We start from the raw sequence: 27585 nt of genomic DNA, 5'->3' as shown, positions 1-27585 counted from the left end.
TGCTAGATAAACTAAAATATGTTTACAGTAATTATAATACTAATTTTAATGCCTTTCAGAAATTAGCATCTATTGTTATTACATACCTCAAATTTTTAATGCAGTAGGTTTTACAAGGGCTAGTTTGTAACTATAGCTTGTATGTACACTAGATGACTATACCCAGAGATCGTCTATTTATATATAAACACACTTAATAACATCATTAAAAAAAACCTATATGGGTTGTTATAAGAGCTGTAAGAACCCCCAATAAAATGCTTGATATAAAAAAAGAAAAAACAAACTCAACTTCCATTGAGTGAATTCTGAGTTTATTGTAGTCTATGAGTCAACTGCACCTTAATTCACTCCTCTCTTTCTTGTGACCCTGCTGTAAGGGGATGTCCAATTGCTTAAAGATGGGCATTGAGTCTCCACTCCCCACTTTCCTTCATTCACATTGATATGATTTTTTTTTTGTTCAGGGTGTTTGATGCCTGAAACCTAATCCCATGGACACCTCATGATCACACAGGTCAATATGCTTTTTTTCATGTGGACCTGGTTGCTTCTGAGCTAGATGGCCGCTTGTTTGCCTTCAAGTCTTTAAGACGCCAGATCTATGTCTTTTGATAGCAGGGCACCATCAGCTTTCTTCACCACATTTGTTATGTACCTGTTTTGTCTTTATCGATCATGTCGGGAAGGTGAGCATCATGGAATGCCAGTTTAATAGAACAAAGTGTTCTTGCATTGAGGGTGTACTTGTGTAGAACGTCCATGATCTTTATTATACTTCTCCCATTGCCTCCTAACTCTTCTGATTTCTCCTCTTATTAAATCCGAACTTTACACTATCAACAATCACTCCCCTAAAGTTCACATCTGCAAGCATTACCTGCCAGCTTAGGATGTTCATCGTAGTACACCATGGCACCCAAAGCCTTTAGGATGATATGTCAGATCCTTTATAGCCCACCTTCAAGCCATCTGTTCTGAGGCTGTTGTTCCCAAATACCATCTTTTCCAAGACCATGGACAATCTGCCATTCTTGGCACACCTTGAAGATCACTAGGTTTTCTTCCCAAATCTACTTCTATTAAATCAATTCCAACTCATAGTTACCCCCATATGGCAGAGTAAAATTGCTCCGTAGAGTTTCGGAGACTACATTTTTACAGGAGATGGCAGCCTCATCTTTTTCCAGTTTGAACCAATGTATACCTCACAGGGCCACCAAAGGTCCATCTAACTGTATTCATACCACCATCTTTTCAGCTAGCTGCTGTGTATTTAACCACAGAACCACCAAGCTTCCTTCTTGGCTAGCCTAATAAATGATCATCGACAGCTATGACGTTTTGGTGAAGCAAACAATAGGAAAATTGAGAGTCTCCTTTGGAACACATATATTAAATGACAAGGAAATGAATGGTTTCTTTTTTTAATGGTTAATACATGTAAAGATGCCTACATTTCAGGAGACTCAAACTTTGCTTTTTTACAATGGTGGAATTTTTCATATTATCATAAAATTTCAGTTTGTAGAAAATATTTTCCTGTTTTTTTTTCTTAAGGTCTCAATAGTTCTTCATATCCATAGTCAACATTGTTTCTCTTGGCACCCTGAGGCAAGAAAAGCACGCCCTAGAAAGAATAAAATATAGTAATTTTTCAGACCTCACTCAGATTAAATTTAATATATATTCCTTTTTTACTACTTCCTACAAACTTTTTTTTAAAAAGACATTTTATTAGGGGCTCATACAACTCTTATCACAATCCATACATATACACACATCAATTGTATAAAGCACATCTGCACATTCCCTGCCCCAATCACTCTCAAAGCATTTGCTCTTCACTTAAGCCCTTTTCATAAGTTCCTCTTTTTTTCCCCTCCCTCTCCGCTCCCCACTCCCTCATGTGCCCTTGGTAATTTATACATTGTTATTTTGTCATATCTTGCCCTATCCGGAGTCTTCCTCCCCCCCCCCCCTTCTCTGCCGTCCATCTCCCAGTGAGGAGATCACATGTGGATCCTTGTAATCAGTTCCCCCTTTGCAACCCACTCACCCTCCACTCTCCCAGCATCGCCCCTCACACCCTTGGTCCTGAAGATATCATCCACCTGGATTCCCTGGGCCTCCAGGCCCCATATGTACCAGTGTACAACCTCTGCCCTATCCAGCCCTGCAAGGTAGAATTCGGATCATGGTAGTTGGGGGGAGGAAGCATCCAGGATCTGGGAGAAAGCTGTGTTCTTCATTGGTACTACCTCGCACCCTGACAGACCCATCTCCTCTCCTACACCCCTCTATGAGGGGATCTCCAGTGGCCGACACTTGGGCCTTGGGTCTCCATTCTGCACTTCCCCCTTCATTCAATATAGTATCTATCTATCTATCTATCTATCTATCTATCTATCTATCTATCTATCTATCTATCTTTCTACAACCTTTGTATATAAAACTCTTAGTGGTTCAAGACTAATAATGTACATTACTAAGCAGTTCAAATACAGACAGTCCCTACTTCCAAATGAGATCTGTCTTTAGTATGTCTTTAAGTCAAATTTGTAGATAAGTGAGAACTGGTGCTAATGGTTCTAATTAAGACCCATCACATGCTCCATTGGGACCTATCTGCTCCTAAGAAGATTTACTCTCAGATATCCTCAGGAGCTGTTCAACTCCCTCCTATAGACTTGCTGAGTAGAATTTGGCTTTCTCACAACATCCTTACTTTATTTAATTTTTAATTTTAAAGAAATGATTTAAAAGCTGTGCATACTGTACCAAGGGAAGGTGATTGTGTTGATGGATGTGTTACAAGCAGGGATTGGTTCAATCTTTTCAAAGTAAGGGCAAATGAACATAACATTGTGGTTATTCATGACTCAGGGATTTTTTTGTAAAATTGCTAATTCTCAGTCTAATGTTCATTCGATTTGGATAAAGCAATTTGATCCAGTTACTCTACGGTCATAGGTAGGTTTATTGTGCCCACCTGATTAACAAGAGCATGTGGGATTAATAAGGTTGCCGTTTGATTGGAAGGCAAAAAGATAAATGGTTCAGTAAGGCCTGCCTCCCTCTCTCTTGCTCTCTAGTGATAGGACCAGTGTGCAGCAGCTTTAGCTAGTTTTCTGCCTCAACTTGTGAGCTACACTACCTGTGGGACAGCCAACCCTGTATAGTGTCGCTAGAGCTTGAGGTTTCCTTGACACCTGCTTCACCACGCTACTGGTATGTATATAACTTGAGCTTGAGGCTGGTGGATCCTGTTGCCTTTCATTGCTTGAATTCAATAACCCATCTGGGTCTGCTTTGCTAAGCTCCTGAGCTGCCAATTGTTGGTGACCAGCCCTACTGTTTTCTGCCTGTGGGCAGACAGCCTGCAATGCCCAAGGGAAAACTCAGCTGTCTGCTTCTTTGATCTTGGACCCAGAACCCTCATGAGTTGAAGGATTTCCAATTTATGAACTGTTCCATGGATGTGAGTTGAACTGAGCCCTCTGTACTTCTGTGTGGGCTAATTAGCTCTTACATTCCTATATACATATATGAAGAGAGTATGTATATAAATATAGGCATATATAGATAGATATCATAAGTGTCCTGGCTTTATTTTTCTAGAGAACGCTGCCTAACACATCTAGTGATTGGTTGTGGTAAAAGGATATGACATAGGATTGCATTCAGCAAATATGTTTTTATATATTTTAGGAAAAAACAATATAATTTTAAGATGCCAAGGAATGAAACTTGGATCATAGGGCCCTAAGGCTATTGTGTATTATCAAATCAACACTGACTCATAGCAACCCTTTGGAGAGAGTAAAATTTTCCCCACAGTGTTTCCTAGGCTATGATCTATCCAGGAGCTGATTGACAAGTCTTCTGCCACAGCGTCTCTGGAGGTTGGTTAACTATAGAGTGTTTAACCATTGTATCAGCAGAGCTCCTTATAGAACACTTACTGAATCACAGATACAAATGCCCATTACTAGTCAAGGCCATTAAAGAGACTTGTGACTGTGGCAGAAAGATGGCAACCCAAGTTCCAGCATCCTAAGCATGGGCAGAAAATCATGGCATCATGCTGGTCAAGCCTTAGCTTCAAAAACCACAGTTTCTTTATTTGCAGACTGGGAGAGAATTGGACTAGGTGATTGTTCTCATTCAACTCTCTTTACACTTTACTCTCTTTACAGCATATGCTCTGTTGATTTGTCACTCCACTGCCATCTGCCCTGCTCACCTACCTCCTTCCATGATACCATGTGCATTTTATGATCAAACAACTGTCCAGTCTGTTCTTTCTGCAACTCTTTTTGACATAGGTCAACATAGCCCAGATGTTATGGTGTACCAGGCAAAACTCAGTGAGGCCAGTCGGCATACTCACCCCTGAGAAATCAGAGTGTGCCTGTTTCCACCACAGCACAGTAGCAAGCACAGCAAGAGAGAACTCCAGCACAGTGAAAACCAGCATCAGAATTAGCAGTCCCTGAAATGCAGGAAATAAAAGGTCGGTCAACCCTTATGTCTCTTGTTGGCAGGAGAATGCAGAGACTAAGGCTGCCTTGCCCATGAGGGCACCATCACAAAGAGAACACTGCTCACTGTGAACCTAGCAATTGTCTCAGTTGAATGAGCAATTTTCTCATTGAGAGGAAGGGTCTTCGCTGAAGAGTAATTAAGTCAACCCACTTTATACACTTGTGTCTTGACATTAATTGAACCAACTATTCGACTTCATACACTCGTCTTGACCACAGTTCAATCAATTGACCCACTATTTACTGTCTGACATCTCTGAGGCAAATCTGGTTTTGATCATATTGCTGCTTAGGAACACAATCCACTCCTCAGGACTCCTCAAGACTGAGGAACAATGACTTTCAGTCTAGCCTCACCATTACCGCTTTAAACGGCGGTCTGAGCCTGGGCAAGTCTTTAGTTTTCTTGCTTCTGTCCCCTCTTTTTGTCAAATGTTTATAGGAATGTTTCTTTATCAGAGATTTGTTATGAGTCCCATGAAGATTAGGCTGTGCGTGTCCTTGGTATCTGTATGTCTTAATCCACTTGGGTGAATTTTGTGCACTTTCCTCAGTTTAGGAGAGTGAGAAAGAATAATCAAAGTAAAAAGCTGAAAAATTTTCTAACAACCCAGAACAACCAACCAACCCACAAAAGTCCTGTATCAAGAGTTGAAGTCCTACTATTTCTGTCTTAGAGCATTTTTTCATGATGTAGAACTGGCCACCTGATAGAATATGGGTTTGATTGATTGCATAAACCTCTAAAGTATGTACACACATGTAAAGAAGACATGTAAGTTACCCATACTAGCTAAACAATGTCTCCGAAAACAAGCTCAATAGAATCTTTTTTATCGACAATGTAAAATTAACCCCTCTTGAATCCTCACTTATCCACTCCACAAACCAAACATAACATACTGCTATCAAGTTCAATTTCTGAGACTTCAAATTTTTACAGGAACAAAAAGCCTCATATTACTCTCTTAGAGAAGCCGGTGGGTTTTTAAATGCTGACTTTGTGGTTCGCAGCCCAACACCCATCCTCCAGTACCACCAAGGGTTCCTCCCCAAACCCCCCTTCTGAACTCCTCTCCAGACTCACTCCCACCCACTATTCAACCTTTATTACAATTACTAAGTGGTGTTGCTTTACACCAGTTACTATCAATTCATATGCAAGTGCCTTTTCTCTTTCTAACCTCATGAATTCCTGGAGAAGCACACAACCAACCAGGAATGTGGTGGAAACGTGTGCCACCCAGAGCATTCTGTCTAGCCACCATCCACATGTAACCTCAGCTCATCTCACATTTATGATGATATAAAAGTCAATATTCCACGTCTCTGTGTTGCTTTTTCTTTTCTCAACGTGTTGTTGACCATAAATACGCCCCTTAATAGTCCAACATAAAAGCTGAAGACGAATGTGTGCATAAGTAAGTGAAGAAGGCTGATGGTGCCTAGCTATTGAGAGATATAGCATCTGGGGACTTAAAAGCTTGAAAGTAAACAAGCGGCCATCTAGCCCAGAAGCAACAAAGCCCGCATAGAAGCAGCACACCAACCTGTGTGACCATGAAGGGCCGAGGGGACCAGGTTTTAAGCAACAAAGGCAGGGTGGGGGAAATCTTATCATCGTGAATGAGGGGAGTGTATGATGGGGACCCAATGCCCATCTGTAGACAACTGGACATCCCTTGCAGACGGGTAGTGGGGAGGAGATGAGTCACTCAGGGTTCAGTGTAGCAATAATGAAACTCACAACCTTCCTCTACTTCTTAAACGCTTCTTCACCTACAACAATCATGATCCCAATTCTACCTTGCAAATATGGTTAGACCAGAGGATGCAGAGCGGTACAGTTGGGATCTGGAAACATAGGGAATCTAGAACAGATGAACCCCTCAGGACCAACGGCAAGAGTGGCAATACCGGGAGGGAAGGGGGTGTAGAAAGGGGGAACCAATCTCGGGGACCTATAAATAACCTCCTCTCTGGGGGATGGGCAACAGGAAAGTGGGTGAAGGGAGTTGCTGGGAAGTGTAAGATAAGATAAAATAATAATTTATAAGTTATTAAGGGTTCATGAGGAAGGGGGAAGTAGCGAGAGACGGGGAGGGGGAAAAAGGAAAATGAGCTAATTCCAGGAACCGAAGCGGAAGGCGAATTTTGAGAATGATGAGGGCAACAAATGTAGAGTGTGCTTTACACAACTGATGTATGTATGGATTGTGATAAGAGTTGTACGAGTCCCAATAAAATGATTTTTTTTAAACTGCATTAAAAATGTGCTGAAAAAAATATTCCAACTAAAGACATACTAGTCCTTTTAGTGAAACATTGCGGGTTTCCTTCTACTCTCTCCTTGCACTGTTTTCCTTTCCTTCCAAACATTATCAGTTCACATTCCCCATTTTCTGATGATTCTTATCTGATATATATATATATATGTCAACCTCTGAAAATTAAAATGAAGAAAAAACTGTTTCCTTCTCACCTGATAAATTCTTATCATCACTGCAAACACAAAAAAGAATAGCCCTCATTGTTAAACCTCTGCATTCTTCAGTACTAGGTCTGCTGTATGCTCAGCCCAAGTTAACAACCCACCACACACACATCCCAGGTTTCCTTTTTGATGTTTACTGATCATGTGGGGCATTCTTCTTTGATTATGATTATTTTAATTCCACATACCAAGGTTCTTGGTTTGACCACTTCATATTTTATGAATTCTTCTATCAATGTAGTCATTAAGGAGTGCCACCAACAATGCATTTTCATTCTTCAGCATCAACTTTATTTGACATTAGTCTTTAATTCTGTCCTTTTGAGACTTCATCCAGCCTGCTATCTCAGTCATATATTCCCCATCTCCTCTACGTAGCCCTGGCCATCTCCAAAACACCCAAACCAGAAATAAAAGAGAAATTTTCCAGAGCGGAGAGAAAAGAAGTCAAGACTTTCAGAAAGTTCATACTAGGTTAGAAGACTCCCATATGAACATACTTACAATTAAACTGGCAGAAATCATGGGACACTCTTCACCATGGTCAGAGCCATAGAAATAATGTCTGGTTGGTGCAACCTCTTTGTCTAAATTACACTGCAGCGCAGCTTTGTCCAAATTAAGCAGGTTGATACAGAGAAGAATGAAACCCACGACAGCAGAGATGCAGCTCAGAATGTTTGTGACCAGGCTTCCCTTGACCTAAAAAAGAAATGCTAAGTTGGCATCGCTCTTCACGAGTAACAAAGGCATCTATTATATTTCTTTTCCAGGAACCAAAAGAATTTATTTCCTTGTCTGTCTTCCTTGGGAGGCCGAAGAGAGAACACTTATTGCTATGTGACTTCTTTAGACTTAGCACAGTTTCTAAACCTAGAAGATAGGTCTTGGATGAGGACATGAATAAATGAAATGTTTTCCCCTAGCCAGACTTCAAGGTGCTCTGGTGATGCTGTGGTTAAGCACTCAGTTCCTAATTAAAATGTGCATATTTTAACCCACCAACTGCTCCATGGGGGAAAGAAGGAAGTGGTCTGATTTTGTAAGGATTTACAATCTTGAACACGCTATAAACCAAAACCCAAAGTTCTTTGCCATGGTGTCAATGTTGACTCATAGAGACCCTATAGGACAGGGTAGAACTGCACCTGTGAGTTTCTGAAACTGTAACTCTTTCCAGGAGTTGAAAGCCAAGCATTTCTCTGAGGAAGTAGCTGGTGGGTTTAAATTAGTGACCTTGAGGTTATCAGCCCAGCGGATAACCACTAGGCCACCTGGGCTTCCAATAGGATAATTCAATTCAATTGATTTTTAAAATAATGGATTGGGTTCTGGTTTAGTTGGAACTTCAGTGGAGTAGAAGAGCATCGTGGTCTCCTAAATGTCTTACCCTGAACAGACAGCAAGATAGCTGAGGTTAAACCTGCAATATCCCCAGAGTATGGCCTGAGGCAGAGATACCAATGGACCAGCTTTCTCACCCAACTAACTCAGAAATGCCTCGTGGAAGCATTATTCACACTAGGGGGAGATTAGTACTTCATTTTTTTCTTGAACACCTACTCAAATATATTTCTCAGACTCTTGAAGTTCCTGGATTGTGGACAGGCATGTAGCTTGCCCCACTTGTGTAGATAGCCAGAGGCAGAGTTCTAGACTCACACCCCCTAGCCCCCAACACAAGACCTCTTACCATCCAGCTCATTCTGGGTCATGGCAATCATATGTGTCAAAAAGTAGAACTGAGTTCCAATGGGTTTTCTTGAAAGCAGACCACCAAGCTTGTGTTCTGTGACACTGCCGAGTATGTCTGAAATGCCTTCCTTTTAGTTAACGGTCAGGTGAACACCATTTGCAATGCCCAAGGAACTATGGAGGCAGACCCAGAGATGATACGAAGCATAGGAGCCAGAAGAAGAGTCTGATCAGGAAGTCAGAAAACTGGGGTCACAGGATTAACTTTGCTGCTAGCTCTTCAGGTTTCTTTGAATTCTCACTTCCTCTGTTTCGTGTCCCACTCTGAGTCTGCATTTATCAAGTAAGGGGAATAAATAATTTTCTCATAAGTGACTTCTCTTCCTCCCCAACTGAAAGAAGGAGGACACCGAATTATATAGGTAAGTGAGCTCCAGAACACACCAATAACCATAAATTCAAATTTCGCATAATATCATGGTGGTCCCCATCTTTTAGGGTCTCAGAAGTTGGAATTCTATGACATTTTAGAGGACTAGCGGACATTCTTCCTCCTCCTAACTCTAATTTCTCCCAAATAACAACTGAAATACAGGTTTCTGGGCCTCCCGACCGCCAGCCACAGTCATTGCTTAGAATAAATTAGGTTTCTAATGGACTGTGCTGGTCTAACACGTGATGGAATAAAATCCACTCCGGCTATTTGACTCTGATGAGCCTGGGTCCACTTTGCAAGCCCCTCCTGTATCATCGAGCTTACTGCCAAGTTTGCTGTTGACATGGTTCCTCTTTGCGAATAAGAGCCTCATGTGTTTCCCTGAAATCATGGAACTATTTCTCCTTTGCTTAATTATTCAATATGGTAGTCAATATATTAAGTATTCAGTATAGCTAACTGCACATCTTTTACTTTTAGTTCTCACACGTGGCAACTAGCTATAATGTAGTTTTATTAACGCAGAAAGTTCCACTAGACCTTGTGGTCTTGTGGTTTAGGGAGGTATGTTTTGAATAGTCTACTCCAAATCCTGATGAAAAAGAGATATTGTAACTGGCCTGAGTATGCTCTGAAATGTCTTTACTGCTTTCAGGAGATATTAAGTGACACTCTCACATGTATCCCTCAAATTCCCACCACTGGAAAGATATAGGTTTGAATGAAAACTTAGCAAACTTTTAGATTCTTGAATTCTTCTCCCTATGATTCAACATTTCTCTCCACGTTTCTGCTATTTCTTGTTTTCCCTGGAAAGAGGAAAAGGCTAATAGAATTGTTTTCTCAACCAATATAAATAACGAATAATATCAATAACTAGGCCTCATGAGCTTAAGCTCAGCTCTACAGCAGTATTCGCTTTCAGGCCAAATAACCAGAACAATGGAATACGAGTCCTCACACAATCTTGTAGTTAGCAGTCAACATTGACCTGGCATTACCCCACGAATTCCTTCAAAATTTGACATCCAGCTACCACCTGAAAGATATTCTGAGGAGGCAGGCTTTTTCTAGAAGATTCTTCTAGTCTCCAGTCTAGGGTATTAAGAAATACCCTGAAAACAGATACGGATTTGGTGGGAGACATGTGCTCTCGCCAGAGATATAGACGATGTAGCCTGAACTCTTAACTCTGCAAAATAGTTACCCGACATCTGTGCTTCCAATTGTGCAAAATGGCAAGCAGGAGTGCCCTTGAATCACTGTCTTTGCATTTCTTTTGTCTTCATAGAACTGCAGATTGTCGTTCTCATACTCACCAAAGACTTAGTTGATTTTTTCTCTGTAGCGATCGACAGAGATCCAGAGATGACAAACTACCGGAGAACAGAGGACAAGGGCAGGTTAGTTTCTATGTGCAGATGTAGCAACAATGTGGCTATTGTGGTATTTATGGAAAACATTCATTGAGCAAGCCCCAGTGACCCAAGAGACAAGATGCAATACTTCATTAGGGTACATATGCCTTTGAACACATAGTGCAGTGGATCAAGCACTGGGTGACTAATTCAAGGTTGGTGGTTCAAACCCACCAGCCACTCTACAGGAGAGGGATGAGGTTGTTGGCTCCTGTAAAGATTTATGGTTTCAGGAATTCTATGGAGTTATTTTGCCCTGTGCTATGAAATTGCTAGGAATCAGAATTGACTCAAGAGTCGTGAGTTTGGTTTTACCTGTATATCATTAAGAAAGACTAGTGAAAGGGCAGATACAACTCAGCACAGGAGAATATATGGGATTAAAGAAACAAAGAGAAACTAACGCATGGAAAACCAGCAAAATGAAATAGTAAATTCATGCCTATTAATAATTATACCTATGGTAAATGGTTAAATGTACCAACCAATAGACAGAAAGGAACAGAAGGGATCAAAATAAATCCCAAGCTCAACAACATGACTAAATAATATGATTTCTACAAGAGACACATGTTAGATATAAAAACAAAATAAGCTCAAAAGCAAAAGGTGAAGGAAAATTATGTCTATATCATCTATATTACAGGAATATGCAACACCCCCCCCCCAAAATAACCAACCCAAAACCCGTGGGTTTCCATGTCTGTAATTTTTTATGAGAGTAAAAAGCCTTATTTTTCTCTCAAGCGCTGGATGGTTAATTTGAAATTCTGACTTTGAGATTCACAGTCCAACATGCAACCCACTACACCACCAGGGATCCTTACAGGCCCATTGAGAGACCCTCACAGTACATAATCAAACTCAATAGAAATGAAAAGAGAAACAGACAACTCCACAATGACAATAGAAGACTATCAAAGTATATTTGTAATTATATATAAATGCAGCACTTCCGATGAAGGACAGAATTATTAGAAAGAAATGCGACAAAAATACAGAAGATCTAAACAACAAAATAAACTGATTTTATCTTCTAGATTTATAGAGAACCCTCTACCTAACAACAGCTCAATACACATTCTTTTCCAGTGTACATGGAACTTACTCCACAACAGACCACATGTTAGGCCACAAAGCAAGCCTCCAAAAATTTAAAACTTTCAAAATACTAAAAATATCAGAGTACAATAATATGATACATAAATCGACAACAGGAAAATCAAGAAAAATAAATAAATCGATTGGCCAGAATACCACTTTGCTTTAAAACTATTGGGTAGTTGAAGAAGAAAACTAAAAGAAACAAAAATGTTCCTTCAATCAAATGAGGATAAAAGCACAACATACCCAAATCTTTGGAACACAACAAAAACATGCTCCGAGAAAAAGTACGGCAATGATACCTTAGAAAAAGGACCAAAATGAACAACTTAACGTAACGCCTCCAGCCATTAGAAAAACAAGTTAATAAAGCCTACAGTCACAAAAGAAAGAAAACAACAAATCTTCAAACAGAAACCAATGAAACAAAATACACAATTGATATCCCGATGCAAAATGTGTATGGATTATTGAATGGGAAATTAATTTGCTCTGTAAGCTTTCGCCCAAGTCACAATGAAAGGGGGAAAAAAAAGTAGCTCTCCAAAGAAAAGGCAAAAGGTCCTACCCATAGACCCTTTGCTCCTCACTGTTATTAAGGTGACAGATGAGTAGTTCAGGCTTTTGGGTTCTGCCTCCCACCATTGCCCCAACCTGTTCTCCTAGGGAACTCTACTTACCCATAAGGCTCCTATGAACGGGTAACCAGACTTCAGCAGGTTGGAGAAGACTGGAGTGAAATGAGGAGAGAAAGAAGAAAATGCCAATAGGAGTCCCAGGCTCAACAACATCAACCCGCACAGGATCTGGATGCTCTGTTGGAAGAGGGAGAAGATGGAAGGTCAAACCACCACCACTTGTCTGCACAGAGCCTCTTTGCTCCTCCCATAATGCCAATGTCTTGTCACTGTCTGCAAGCCCTCCGGGGGGATACCAAGAGGTGAAAAGCTCTAGAGTGAGGAGCGTGAGAGACATTGTGTGTGGCGATGATGTTCTTCCCCAATAAGAACAGTTCGGGATTGTATGGTGAGTGGTCAGCAAACCTTTGGGTATTTCTGCCTCGCAAGCTCTTGTTTTGTCAAGACTGTTTCCAGCTTATGAAATGTGCAGGGCCAATTTTCCCATAACTCTAATTTCATAATTCAAGACTATTAGCTCCTCCTTCTGTAGCTTATGGGACGAACGAATATCAGATTACTCATATACTTTTGAGTGCAGACAGTGTGGAAGCCTCTCACCACACTCCACAGATTTCATTAGACACAACAACATGGGGCTGGACCTTCGCGGTCTCTTCAACCCTTGTTTCTGTTGTTGAAGAGCCATAGAACGTGAAGTTTCCCTCTCTTCCTCTCTGAGTTTCAGAGCTCTATTAACGTTTCTCAATCTTTCCCACACCTTATGTCACATAAGCCACAGAGCAAGCAGCATTACTGCAGAGGTGAGGCAAGCCAACCTGTCCTGCCAGGTTCTGAAGGCTTATGAGATGAAAGAAAATGGTACAGAGCCAATTCTAATGCCAGAGTCCTATAGTGTTCTTCTTAGCCCTCCATGGATACTTTCTCGCTGCCTCCTTTCAATCACTGAATAGAATTTCTGTCATAACCATTTATGTGAAGAGATAGACAAGCAAAAGATAAATACCACTTCTGCTCCTAAAAGGATGGAGGAAATGAAAAAAAGAAAGCTTGCAGTGAGAAATTTTTTTAAAAATTGAATAATTAAGCACAAATTAGGGGAAAAATACAAAATGGATGTGATTTATGTAATTATTTACCACCATCTCTTTTGTAAATGATTCTGTCTGTTTATCTACCTCTCTGTCTCCTCACCTATCAGCATGGATAGGTACCAAAGAGCAGGTTGATATGCAGAGTGTATTAAAAAATGAAGGATGGTACATCAGACCATAAATGGAGGATGACTGCTTCATTACTTACCTTTCAAATTATATTATTACATAATTGAAGAGCTACTGGAAACCATGGTCCAGGCAAATTGACACATAACCTTACCTAACATTACTCTCACCTCACACTTCAGCATTGCTTAATGCCAGATACATGCTGCTCATATACAAAATAGAGAATAAGTTTTTTATCGTTGCCATCCATATGAATTCAGGATAGTGGTAAGTGAGGAGTAGATATATTATGCATTATGTATTCTATAAACTGTATGCACATGTTGCTTATGTAGCTTTGCAATTGTACAAACACGCAGACATTTTACTGAAAAACTCAAAATACAGCACCAAAAATCCAACACTCAAATGCTCACTTTCAAGATACTGGAAAGGATCTCACAGGGTAAAGTTCTGGAAAATATACAAATGACTTTCCATCTCAGCCTGGAATTCCCTGGCAAAAGGTAGGAATTTCCAGGTTAGAATGGATCTCTGGTCCCCAAACATACATAGCCCCTTCCCTCTGAACCTCCCAGCGCCAACCTCTTCCGACGTGGACTCACTCCGATAACTTTGATCTCTGCCTTTACGTGTTTCATCAGGTTGTCCTGTTCCGGGTTGGGAGGTATTGGTTTCTCCGCTGGAGGAAGATGGATGCCACTTTGCGTGAGCACCACAATGTTCTCATTGGGCATATTCTTTGACATCATGACGGGGCTGCCGAATCTGGGGGGCGCGGAGGGGGCAGAAAAAAGAAATTCAGCTTGATGAATTCATTTGCCTTAAAAATGCATATCAGACAGTGTAAGCCATGAAAAACATAATTTATAAATTATCAAGGGATCAAGAGGGAGGGAGATTGGGGGAGGGAGGAGAAAAACATGAGGAGCTGATACCAAGGGCTCATGTAGAAAGAAAATGTTTTGAGAATGATGATGGCAACAAATGTGCTTGACACACAATGGATGGATGAAAGAGTTGTACGAGCCCCCAATAAAATGATTTAAAAAGAGAGAAAAAATGTCCAGGGCTTCTAGGTACTGTCCTTCTGTATGCCTGTTAGTCCATGGGTTGGTAATATGGAGCGAAACGCCTTAAATCTTGGTTTCATGAGGGTGTTCCCATAACGTTTGGCAGAGCCCATCCGTTACAGGTATAAATCAGTCCTAGGGAGGCAACACCATGAATCTTGTTGGTCCCAATGTTCAGAAGCAGATGGTCACACAAGATTGTGGTCAATATGAGGATAAATCTCCATTTCTCCTTGTCTCCCTAAATTCCCCTACAATGACTGCTTGCCTTATATTGAATGAGTTTTCCTCTAACCTACCCTATCAGTAATTTTGTGATCATAATTCTTTTTCAAATTTTCCTGTCTAGGTTCTGTACTGTCTCATGTAACTCTATATGCTTATTTTGGCTTAATGATATTTAATAGCATTCATCCTAATGATTCATACTATTCTTTGCAATAAATTATCCATTAGTGCCTTCAAGATTTATAATAACCCTATATTTAGGTAAGTAGCCCTGATAGTGCTGTTGGGTAAGCATTGGACTACTAGCTGCAGGATCAGCTGTTCAAAGCCACCAGCTGCTCCATGGGAGAAAGATGAGGCTGTCTGCTCTTATAAAGATCTGCAGCTCTAGAATCCCATAGGGTCAATATGAGGCAGAATCAACTTCTCATGGTCATGTGTTTGGTTCTCACTTGGGCATGTTAGTTAGTTAACTTATGTAACAGGTGTTATGAACAGAAATAATACACATTTTACATATATGGTGATATAGAGTTAATACTTAAGAAAAATCTGTGGTTATAGCTATTGCTAAGCCACAGTCACCGGAAAGCTGTAGAACCAAGTTTAGAACACAGTTACTTTGAATCTGTTTTAGAAGAAGCAGAGTCAGTATGTTTCTTAGAAAGGGGTATAGCCAAACCTTGTCTCCTATACTTTGAATATGATGCCAGGAGGGACCAGTCTCAGGGAAAGAGCATCATACATGGCAAAACAGATGGTCAGCAAAAAAGAGAAAGCCCCTCAACAGGATAGATTGACACAGTGGCTGCAATTATGCACTCAAGTGTAAGAATAGTTGTGAGGACGGCCCCGGGGGTTTTCCTTCTGTGGCACGGAGTCTTTATGCAGGGCAAACAACTCCATGGGCACCTAAAACAATGGCACCCATTCACCTAAAACTGGACAAATTCACGCATTCATCCTCCCTTTCCTCTCCAAGGCTGTTTCCCTCCTGACAGTAGCAGTGTGGAATCGCAGTTGATTCCTTCTGAGAGGCAGCTGTAGGTCATGTTAAAAGAACAGAACCTTAAGTGTAGGTTCAAGGTCTGCACCTACCAGTTACTAGTCTTTTTATTTTTTGGTGGGTTGGGGGATTAAAAAATCCCGTTTATTACCCTGATCAAAAGTCAATCATATAACAACTCATCACTTTACATATTTATTTTTACACAGGCAAGCATACAGTCTGAATGACCAGCTTACAATCGCCAGCAGTTTTATAAGTGCTGTTTTAAAAAAATGGTGCTGGCGTCATGAGGCAAAATGTCATCTCCCACGAAGAAATGAATGAATAGGGAGTGGAGTGGAAATCAATGGGCTCCAAGTAAGCTGGCTGCTCACTTCTCATGCAAAGGGGAACACGCACTAACAATAGCTTAGAAAAGCAAATGACACCTGCGACAAAGGGAGAAACTTAAAAATGAAGCTACAATCAGGTGGCTCCCCTCACTTCTTTTTGATGAAATGTAATTTTTCTTCAGTGGGACCTGGAAAATCTCTCCACATTCCTTCCTTTACTTCCTGGGTCCGCGTTTGCTTCACAATACTCGGACTGATTATACCGGTGTCTCCAGACAAGTGCTCCATTCCGCTCCCAACAGTTGCGGTTGGGGTGTAAAAATCCACCAAGAAATACCCTCCTCTTGTGGGCAGAGGTCTAATCCAGAAGTGCTCGTTCACCCACGTTTTCCCAGTTCCGATACATGACTTTCAGTATTAAAGTTCAAACACACAGCGCATGGCTCCCGGCCCAGGCAGCTTCGCGGGACGAGGTGGACCGGAAGGGCTCGGGCAATGCGAGGGGAGCCTGGGTTCTGGGCCAGGAGGCTCCCAGGCAGCTATCCTGTCTCCCCGAAAATGAGACAGTGTCTTATAATAATTTTTCTCCCAAAGATGAGCTAGGTCTTATTTTCAGGGGATGTCTTATTTTTCCATGAAGAAGAATACAGTGCACATTTATTGTTTAATGAAAAGAGACCTCACACTTCCTGTTTGCTCGGCTGCGCTGTGCTACGGTACAGAGTCCAGAGTTAGGGTAGCTTTGGGGGGCCTTATTTTCGGGGAGGTCTTATTTTCAGGAGGATGCCTTATATTTCAGAGAGGCAAAACTGTAACTAGGTCTTATTTTCGGGAGATATCTTACTTTCAGGGAAACAGGGTACTACTTACTCGTCTTAAAGATCAAAGTGCCTGAGGTATTTCTGTTAAAGATCCAGGTGTCTGAGGTATTAGCTGAGGCGCTCAGCTTATCGTTTCCCCCAACAACACCGAACCCCTGCCTCCATCCTTTTCACAATGGCCTGAGAACATCTGAAGATATGAACACTTCTACCTCCACTGATGATGAAGGACGTCAAAAATTTCACGGAAAACACTGAATGAAAAGCTAAGCACATTTTCCCACGAATAATTTGAAGGCTAGTCGTACGTGACACTGGGCAAGTGATTCACCAAAAGCATGCAATTGGAAAACAGCAGAAACACTTAAAGCCAGAGGCTCCTCCTTCTGGTTCGTTCTGTTTCCAAAGTGCTCTGGAGCCTCCTAACTACTCTCGGGGGTTAAAAGTCAAGTAACCGCTCTAAGGGGGTGGCGGCAGGGGCACGGGGAGAGAAGAAAGTCTCTCTGCATTGCCTACCTGTCCCTGTGGACCAGCCTGTGGGCTTCAGCGCTCCTACAGTCCTGTCAGCATTTCATCCTTGTCTTTGTCTTGTGAAACGCCTGGCTCTTTCTTCATCCCGTGATAACGGATATACAGGATCTTGTGCGTGAGAGATTGCAGATTCGTGAAATCTGCCTACACTTCCTTTTCTTTTTGTTAAACCAAGCCAGCATCTCGAGACACATCACAAACAGAACCGCCTAACGATGGGAAGAGCAGGATGCAGTTCTGCCGGTGCGGAATGCTTTCCCGTGCTCACTGCGCCAAAGTCCACGCCATCGAGTTAATTCTGACTCATGGCAAGCCTGGGGGACAGGGAAGAAGCGCCCCCTCGGGGTTTCTCAGGCTGTGAATCTTTACAGGGGCTGACTGCCTCTGGATTTCCCTGCAGAACGACTGACTGGTAGATTCAACGACCTAAGTCAGTAGCCCAATGGGCCACTCACTGTTCCCCAAGGGATCTTTACTTCATCGTTGTCCTTGCTGTGGCTCTTAGTGACTTTATGTACAACCGAATGAAACGCTGCCTGGTCCTGCGCCGGTCTCTCAATTGTTGTTATGTTTGAGCTCTGTGTGATTAGACAACTCTGCGTTGTTGTTAGAGACTCGACTTCTTAATCTTATGACCAGGGTAGCAATACTGACACTAGAGAGGCGGTATTATGACAGGCGAGTAAAAAAGTCTATCCTACTTTGAAGGAGCATGCCCTACTGCAGGGCTAGAAGTGTCCCCTGAGCGTGCGGTAAAGCAAAGATGTTACTTTGAGGAATAAGGTGCACCTGACTCAAGCCATGGTATTTTCAATGGTCTCATATGCTGCTGTTGTACATGAAAAAGGAAGACCAAAAAAGCATGGATGCATTTGAATTATGATGCTGGAGCACTATATTGAAAGTCCCATGGGCTGCCAAAAGAACAGACAAATCTGTCTTGGAAGAAGTATAGCCAGAATGCTCCTTAGCAGCAAGGATCATGACACTTTGTCTCACATACATGAGGCATGTTGTCAGGAGAGGCCAGTCCCCAGGGAAGGACGTCACGCTTGGTAAAGTAGCAGGGCAGTTAAAAAGAGGAAGACCCTGGACAAGATGGATTGACACACTGGCTCCATAGATGTGACTTAAACGTAGATGGGCTGAAGATGGCACAGGACCCAGCAGGGTCTCCCTCTATTGTATGTCGAGTCACTGTGAGTCTGAACCAACCTGACAGCACCTGACAACAGAAACAGAAGTGTCTGGACGACACAAGCCCTTCAGCACTCCATGATTCCTTGAATGGTTGTGGTTTGAATTCACCCAGGAGCACCTGAAAAGATAGCTCTAGCCACCTGCTCTGAAAGCTCACAGCCTTGAAAATCCCCCAGAGCAATTCTACTCTGCACACAGGGGTCGTCATGAATCAGAGTAGACCCCACAGCAAAGGCAGCAGCAACAACAAAGAAAATGGCATACTGATAGCAACAACAATATTAACAAATAATATGAATAAGAGTATACTATTAATGTGTAGTAATGCTGTACATAATAAGAGTAATTATTATAATACTAGTTTTATGGTGAGTCCTGGGGGGCGGGGTAGTGGTTATGCAAGTCACATGGTCAGCAGTTCAAACCCACCAGCAGCTGCACGGGAGAAAGGCTAGACTTTCTACTCCTGTAAACAGTTACAGTCTTGAAAACCCAAGGGGGTTAGGCATAAGCATTGACTTGATGGCAATGAGTTTTTCTTTTTCTTTCTTTCTTTGGTTTTAGTACTATAGTAACAGGATATACATTGTATATACAATGTATAGTAATAGTACTAGACATACTAATAGTAATAATGGCTGTATTGATTTTAAAAAGAACTCAATAATATATATGCAAAACCAAACCAAAATCACTGCCATCCAATCAGTGGGACTCTTAACAATTGGATAGGACAGAGTAGAACGACCCCTGTGAGTTTCCAAGACTGTAACTCTTACAGGAGTAGAAAGCCTGGGTTTCTCCCACAATACTATATAGCTAGTAAAATTAATAATAAAATCGATACAACTTTGCTCGTTATTTTATGGATTTTTTTCCTTTTTTAACATTTCTGAGCTCTGGGTCAGCTGAAAGCAGCCTTTCTTTGCCTAACCACCAGTTAACTACTTACTGCTTACTTCCTCCTCTAGCCCTTCTCACGATCAATAGAGCGTCATCCTCCAAAACCATAAGGTGATTCTAACAAACTACAAAAGTTGGAGAGGGGGACAGTCAACAGGACCCACACAAACTCACACTGTGGATGAGTCCAGGAGGGGGTCCTTGAGCCTCTGTGGAAGCAGCTTTTGACGCAGCGATCAAGGACACCCGTGCTGGAGGAAGCAGCTGCTGCCGCTCTATTTTGCAAGCGTCTGCCTTCCTCTGTGGGCAAGCCAGAAGGAACACAGAAGCAGTCCAGAGACACGACCTGATCCGGGTCAAGGGTGGGACACTGAACTGCACACATCAACATGGCTAGCGAAGGAGGAGCTCTGGTTGCATAGTGGGGTATGCAATGGCCTGATAACCACAAGGTCAGCAGTTTGAAACCACCAGCTACTCTGCTGGAGAGAGATGAGACTTTCTACTCCAGTAAAAGAGTTCCAGTCTTGGAAGCCAAGAAGGTCAGGTCTGCCCTGTCCTATAGGGCTGGAATGGCCTCAATGGCAGGGTTTTGTTGCTGGTTTTTTGTTCAAATCCAGTTATTTAAAAATTATTTATTAAATACCTTATTGGGAGTTATTACAATCACAATCAATACATTCATCCATTGTGTCAAGCACATTTGTACATATGTTGCCATAATAATTTTCAATGGACTTTCTTTCTATTTGAGCCCTTGGTATCAGGTCCTCATTTTATTCCCTCCCTCCCTTATGAACCCTGGATAAATTATAGATTATTACTTTCATATATTACATGGTCCTCTGTCTCCCTTCACACACTTTTGTGTTGTTCATCCCCCTGTGAGGGGATTATATGTCATCCTTGTGGTTGATCCCTCCTTTCTCCCCACACCTTCCCCTTCCCCTCCTGGTATGGCTACTCTCATTGTTGATCTTGAGGGGTTTATCTGTCCTGGATTCCCTGTGTTGAGGGATCTTATCTGAAGCAGTGTGCCTGTTCTTGTCAGATTTGTAAGGTAGAATTCAGGTTATGATAGTGGGGGTGGGGGGAAAGCATTAAAGAACTAGAGGAAAGTTGTATGTTTCATCGGGGCTATACTGCATCCTGACTGGCTTGTCTCTTCCTTGTGACCCTTCTGTAAGGGGATGTCCAGTTGTCTACAGATGGGCTTTGGGTCTCCACTCCGCGCCCCACCCCACCCACTCACATTGGTATGATTTTGTTCTGGGTCTTAGATGCCTGATACCTGACACTATCAACACCTCACGATAACAGGCTGGTATGCTTCTTCCATGTGGACTTTGTTGCTTCTTAGCTAGATAGTCACTTGTTTATTTTCAAGCTTTAAGACCCCAGATGCTATTTTTTTTTGGTTGCCAGGCACCATCGGCTTTCTTTACCACATTTGCTTATGAAGCCATTTTTTTCATCAGCAATAATAATTGGGAAGATGAGCATCACAGAATGTCAGATTATTAGAACAAAGTGTTCTTGTGTTGAGGGAGTACTTGAGTCAAATTCACAACCATTTCCTTGGGAGCTAATACAGATATATCATTCCATAGTTCAATCACATCAAACAGTGTTGTACAATTGATACCACAATCAGATTTAAAACATTCTCTTCCCTTTTGTTTTCTTTTGCTTTGTGTGAAGGGAGCTGGGAACAGCACTGAAAGCTGGCTTAGTTCTAGGAATCTGAGGGAAACAGAGACCACCAAGTGTATCCCCCTTGTTTTAGGACTTAGCAATGAGTCTAAAAGGGGAGCAGATGAGTTGCTGAAAATCTCAACTCCTCTCTCCTGACTTCCAGGCTCCTCCCTCTTCCAGGGGTCTTTCAATGGCGCCTGCCCTTCTCCCTGGCTTCATTCGAGCATCCTTCGGCGAGAAGACTCGGTACTCAGCTCCTCCTGAGCTTTGACAAAGAAGGCACCCGACCCTTTATGAGACAGTCATGCCTTTCCCCCTTTCAGCGTGGGGGTGGGGATGGGTTTACCAATGGAACCCTCTGAATCAAGTTATAACTCTCACTCCAGTTGTTTGCTTCTCTCTACTGCTCTAAATGTAAGTTGCCTGAGAGGATTTGTAAGGATTACAAGGGCCAATGCATGTAAGGTGCTGTCACAGAACCCAACAGTATAGGTGCCCCGAGGACCTCTCTTTCCTATTCCTCTGAAGTTAGTCCCAGTAATTTTTACATGCTTGGTTTCCTTTAAGCATCTTCACTGGGTGAGACAGAAATAAGTGGCATAAAAGTAGGACAAATTGTTCAACAATCAAATGTATGGCTTCTCTATCTTGGCACTATTGACAATTTGGTCAAAGCCAACCCTCTTTGGAGGATGTCCTGAGCTTTGTCGGTTGTTTAGAAGCACTTGACTGCCACTCACTAGACACCAGGAGTCCCACCACTACAGTCTCTCCCTCCACTCCACCCTTATCCCTGCATTTTGACACCCCAAAATGTCTCTAGATATTGCCTGGTGGAGGAGAAAAATCTATTGAAAAAGATTCCCCATTTTAAAAGTAAAAGTGTTTTCTATGTCTGTATAAACTCAGGTGTGCAGGAAACAAAGTTTCATTCTTCATTAACTCAAGTTACCTTCTTTGTGGTATTAGATGCTGGCCTTCCAACAAGGAGACCCTGTTCCCACAGTGATTATGGACTCTGCTTAGTGGGAGAGAGACGTGACATCCTGCTTCCATAGAGATTTACAGCCTTGGAAACACTATCAGGCAGTTAGTTCTCTTCTGGCCTTTATTAGGGTCAGTATGAGGTGGAATGTTTTGTTTTATTCTGATGAGCAGTGGAAAATCACTCGCTCATTTATTCTTTCTGCTTGTGGAAGACTGAAACATCATATAAGTGTGCGTATCATAATCAGGACTTGAGGTTATGGAGTCATTGAGTGGTCATCCATGTCCAAATACAACTATCTATGAAGGTCACTCTTAACCTCTCTCTTGTCACTGCTCACATCAGCCCCTGCAGATCCATGGTCTCTAGATGCTGTAGTACTCTGGTGCTCGAAAGGCACATGGATCTTTGTTACTTCTAACCCATGCTGAGCTCAAAAATTACCATGGGGTCCTGTAGGTCCTTCCTAGAAACCCCAATGTAACTATTCTTTCTTGGACCTTTCTTGATCCAACAGGTTCTACTTGGAGCATAAAATTAGGACCTAAATCTTTGTACCCCGAATAGTTAACTGTCTTTTCTTTCATACCAGGCCTCATTTCTCTGGACCCCATCTGCCTCTCCGGTTGTAGTACCTACCTTTTAAGACCAAGGACCAAGGACCTTTCCCCCTTCAGGACCAAGGACCTTCACCTAGGCCCTAAGGAAATAATAATTTTGATGATTTTTGTAATTAGCGGCTGCAGAATTGCTCCTAACTAATAGCAACCCTACATAAAGCAGGACACCCCCCTATTTGATTCCCCCCATTTGATAAGCAAAGACTAGTGTACAGCAGTTAGTTCATTGTGCCAACCTGGCCAATAAGCACATGTGCAGTTAATTGAAGGGCAGAGGGATAAATGGCTCAGTGAGCCTCATCTTTCTAGTTCTCGGGTCTCTTGCTTTCTGATGGTCAGGCCAGGGTGCACCTGCCTTAGCCAGTTCCCTGCTTCAGCCGGCAAGGCTCACTTCCTGCAATACATCCCTGAGGAGAAGCCACATGGACCTACCCCGATGCAGCCCTGGGTGCTGGAGCAGCCGTTTGGAGACCCCTGCCAGTGCTGAGATGCTTACACATTCACTGACTCAGCTTTCCCCCTGCAGTCAGCATCATAGTGTGTATTTTGTAAGATGGAGGAGGACTTTGTGGATTGGTGTTGGATATATGGGCTAATGTTGGACTTGTGGGCTGGGCAGCACTGGGTTGGGATGTTTTCTTGATGTGTACTTACCCTTTATATAAAACCCTCTCTTATACATGAGTTTCTGTGGATTTGTTTCTCTAAAGTACCCAGACTAGCACACCATACATACTTTTTCCTGTTTCAAGCTACCATCTAATACACCCACATTTTACAAATGCAGGTCCCTAATGGCTCTGCTTATCAACCACAACTGAAACGGGAAACTTCAGGCTGAAGCCCTGGTTGGTAAAGAACAGGCTGACAGTCTCACCTACCAGGGAAGGGAAGCAGAGAGGCAAGGACCAGTGTACAGCTGTTGCTCACAAAAATGATTGGGAAATTGCTTTCATTAACTGAGAAGAAAGGGGAAGTGTAAGAGGAAGAGGTCAAAGTTGTCCACAGGCAGAATTACACAAACTCAACCGTGCATTTGAGAATGCCATGATTGGAAATAGAGCCTGCACCTAGTAAATGATTCGATAGCTTTTGCAGTTTTTATACCCATATATGGGTGTGTGTGTGTGTGTGTGTGTGTGTGTATGTATCACATCATTTGACAACATAATGTTATTTACATGTACAATTTGTGGAGTCTTTATGGCACAGTACTTAAAGTTGGGCTTCTAATTGCAATGTCAGCAGTTCAGAACTACTAGTGGTTCCTTGGGGAGAAAGCTGGGGCTTTCTAATCCAGTAAAAAGTTACAGTCTCAGAAACTCAGCGCAGACAGTTCTACCCTGTCCTATAGAGTCACTATGAGTTGGCATCATCTCAATGGCAGCGAGACGTACAATTTAGTGAGATCAATTACATCAAAATGCCGTGCAACCACCACCAACATCCTTTACAAAATTTCCCATCTCCATAAAAAACCCCAATTCTTCTTATACAATAATTCTGTCTATTCTCCTCCCCTTCTGCCTCTAGTAATGACTATTAAACTCTGATCTCAATAGATATCCCTATTCTAGGCACTTTAGGTTAGTGAGTGCGATGGTTTATTGTGCCAGCCTGGCCGATAAACACAAGTAGGATTAACTGGAGGACAGAGGGATAAATGGCTCGGTGAGTCTTGCCTTTCCAGTTCTCAGGTCTCTTGCTTTCTAATGGTCGGACAAGGGTGTAACTACCTTAGACAGTTCTCTGCTTCAGCTGGCAAGGCTCACTTAGTCTGGATACTTTAGAGAAACAAATCCATAGCAACTCATGTATAAGAGAGTTTTATATAAAGGTTAAGTGTGCATCAAGAAAACACCCCAACCCAGTGCTGCCCAAGCCCACGAGTCCAACCTTAACCCATGAACCCATATGTTCAACACCAGTCCACAGTCTTCCTCCATCTCACAAAATAGACACAATGATGCCAACTGCAGGAGGAAAGCCAAGTTAGTTACTGTATAAGCACCTCTGGCAGGGCTCTCCTCATGGGTGCTCCAGCACTCCGGGCTCATTGGGGTAGGTCCATGTGGCTTCTCCTCAGGGATGTCTTGCAGGAAGTGAGCCTTGCCAGCTAAAGCAGAGAACTGGCTAAGGCAGCTGCACCCTGATCCAACCATCAGAAAGCAATAGACCCAAGAACTAGAAAGGCAAGGCTCACCGAACCATTTATCCTTCAGCTTTTGAATTAACCCCACATGTGTTTATCGGGCAGGTTGGCACAATACAATAGGGCCCTTAAGTTTATACCAGCATTCTCATTGATGATCCTGAAACCACTGGCGTTTGTGTTTAGGTCTTAATGCGTCTTGAGTTCAATTTTGTGCATGAGGAAAGGTATGAATTTTGTTTCATTCTTCTGCCTAGGGAAATCCACTTTGTCCAATACCATTTGTTGAAGATTCTGTCTTTCTCTCACTAATATTTCTAGGTCCTTTGTCAAAGATTAGATGTCTGTAGGCTGATATATTTATATTTGGGTTTTCTCTTGTAATGTATTTGCCCATGTATCCCTCATTGTACCAGTCCCAGGCTGCTTTGACCTTTGTGGCGATGTAGTAGTTTTTTACGTCAGGCAGTGCTAGGCCTCCTGCTTGGTTCTTCTTTTTAAGAAGTCCTTTGCTTATCTTTGGTCTTTTGCCTGTCCATATTACATTGGTTATTAGTTGTTTCCATTTCTTTTTTGTTTGTTTGTTTTTTCTTAATACTAATGATAAATTTATTAGTTTTGTATACAATTTTAACTTTTTATATTTAGTTGAGATTTAAAAATGTAACATATCTTTCCATGTTTCATTCACACCAAGTAGGACTGTACAGTTGCTACCACAATTAGTTTCCAACCATTCTTTTTCTTTTTAAATACTTTGTTTGGTATTTGAATCAGAATCACATTGTATCTGTGCATTGTTTTACTTAGTATTGTCCTTTTCACAAGCATGGTATCGTCTTCCATTTTTCTAGGTCCCTTTTAGTTTCTTGGAGTAATGGTCTGTAGTTTTATCCGCACAGTTCATTTGTTTTTGTAGTTAAGTTTATTCCTAAGTATTTCATCTTTTGTGGTTATTAAAAAGGAGATTACTTTCTTAATGTCTTTTTCATCAAAAACGCCCTTTCATCGAGCCCATTTATACTCATTATGACCCTATAGAACAAGATAGAACTTCGCCTGTGAGTTTCTGAGGCTGTAACTGTTTATGGAAAGAGAAAGACCCATGATTTTTCCATGGAGCAGTTGGTGGTTTCAAACTGCTGACCTTGTGTATCAGAGCCCAACACATAACCACTACCCCAACAAGGACCCCACAAAAGGTGAAATAGAGAACTGTACTTAAGACAACTCCATCGTGTTAAAAACAAAACAGAAAAACAGTTGCCACTAGTTTTTGTTAGACTTTGGATTGGATCTCTTACTTTGAGGGTGTCCATTGAATGGTGGCTCTTGACTACCACCTATTTGCCATTTTTAGGCTCCTTGCTTCTGGAGTAAAGCAGTGTTTGGGGGCAGGAGGCTTGCTTTTTGAGTAGTGGATGCTTCCAGGCACTCCATCAGGTCTCGGTTTGCTAACCCATGGGACTCAAGCTGAGCACCTGCAGGCTGAGTGGTAGGCATGTATTGATGACACTAAAAGAGTTCTATAACATTGAACAAGCAAGGGAGATGACAAGGGGTCAAAGAGCCGAGAGAGCAAAACCAGAGGTGCCCACCTGCAGGCACAGCTGAGAAGGGGGTGACCCGACTAGAACTGTGACTTGAGCGTTCCCCTAAATTATACCCGGTTAACTTCTCTAATCAGTCTTATGACAGTGAGTCTTGTCTGTATGTTCTATTTGGTCATTACAATCTATTATCAATTACCAACAGAGACAGAGTATTGTGGAAGGGCCGCTGCTATCAGAATTAGTAACGAATGTTGAATGGTGGAGGCATGCCTCCTAGGGATCATTCTTGGGCTGATATGGAGTTCGATTCACCTTCCGTCTTGTGAAGCCAGAGGAGGTCAAGCATGTCATGGTTGCAGCTGGAAAAAGAAAGAAACAGAAAGGGAGTGGAGTTCCATATGGCCGTATGGAGGAATAGAAGGTAAATCTGTTTCATGATGCTTTTGTGCCATGTGTACTTATACCTAAGTAATGTACTGTGCACAGATATGGAGTGAATCTGTTCTGAGTATTTTCTGTAGGAGAAGGAACTCAACAAAAGGAAAGAGGCAGAGTCAGGGCGGTATGTATATCAACTTTCTGAAGTCAAAAACACCTTGTATCCCCAAACGCAGGGAAGCAAATCTAGCAAATAGGGAGAATATCATGTGCAACATGGCTTCAGTAAGCTGGTGGGAAAATCCCACTGTCTTTCCATTACATTTTTCATGTACTTTTCCAAATCCCTCAAATTACTACGTTAACCCATTTCCGTAGTATCTTTTTCCCTGTTGCTGTCAAATCTTATTTGCTATCTTGATGTTCTCACACACTCTAAGACTGATGGAACACTTCCAGATGCTGTTGATGCATTAAGTGTATGATCTATTTAACTTATATTTGAATAAAGAGCCGATGAAATAAGTCACCAAGTTCTTGGGGA

The 27585-nt window shown here is 42.0% G+C and overlaps 1 protein-coding gene across 1 annotated transcript; it reads right to left on the bottom strand.

The window, feature by feature from the left end:
- Window positions 1-1480: 1480 nt before the first annotated feature.
- LOC142446277 (membrane-spanning 4-domains subfamily A member 6A-like) lies at window positions 1481-19960 on the bottom strand. The gene is made up of 7 exons (XM_075548044.1): window positions 19830-19960; window positions 14164-14326; window positions 12375-12509; window positions 10492-10548; window positions 7546-7743; window positions 4394-4495; window positions 1481-1630 (listed from the first exon to the last, which is right to left on the bottom strand). Exons 2-7 carry the CDS (start codon window positions 14308-14310, stop codon window positions 1556-1558), a joined length of 714 nt encoding a protein of 237 aa, XP_075404159.1. The 5' UTR covers window positions 14311-14326; window positions 19830-19960; the 3' UTR covers window positions 1481-1555.
- Window positions 19961-27585: the final 7625 nt, after the last annotated feature.

Source organism: Tenrec ecaudatus, chromosome 4 (assembly GCF_050624435.1).
Source record: "Tenrec ecaudatus isolate mTenEca1 chromosome 4, mTenEca1.hap1, whole genome shotgun sequence".
NCBI lineage: Eukaryota > Metazoa > Chordata > Mammalia > Afrosoricida > Tenrecidae > Tenrec > Tenrec ecaudatus.
The sequence above is the reverse complement of the archived record's forward strand: the minus strand, read 5'-3'. Positions and strand labels throughout refer to the sequence as shown.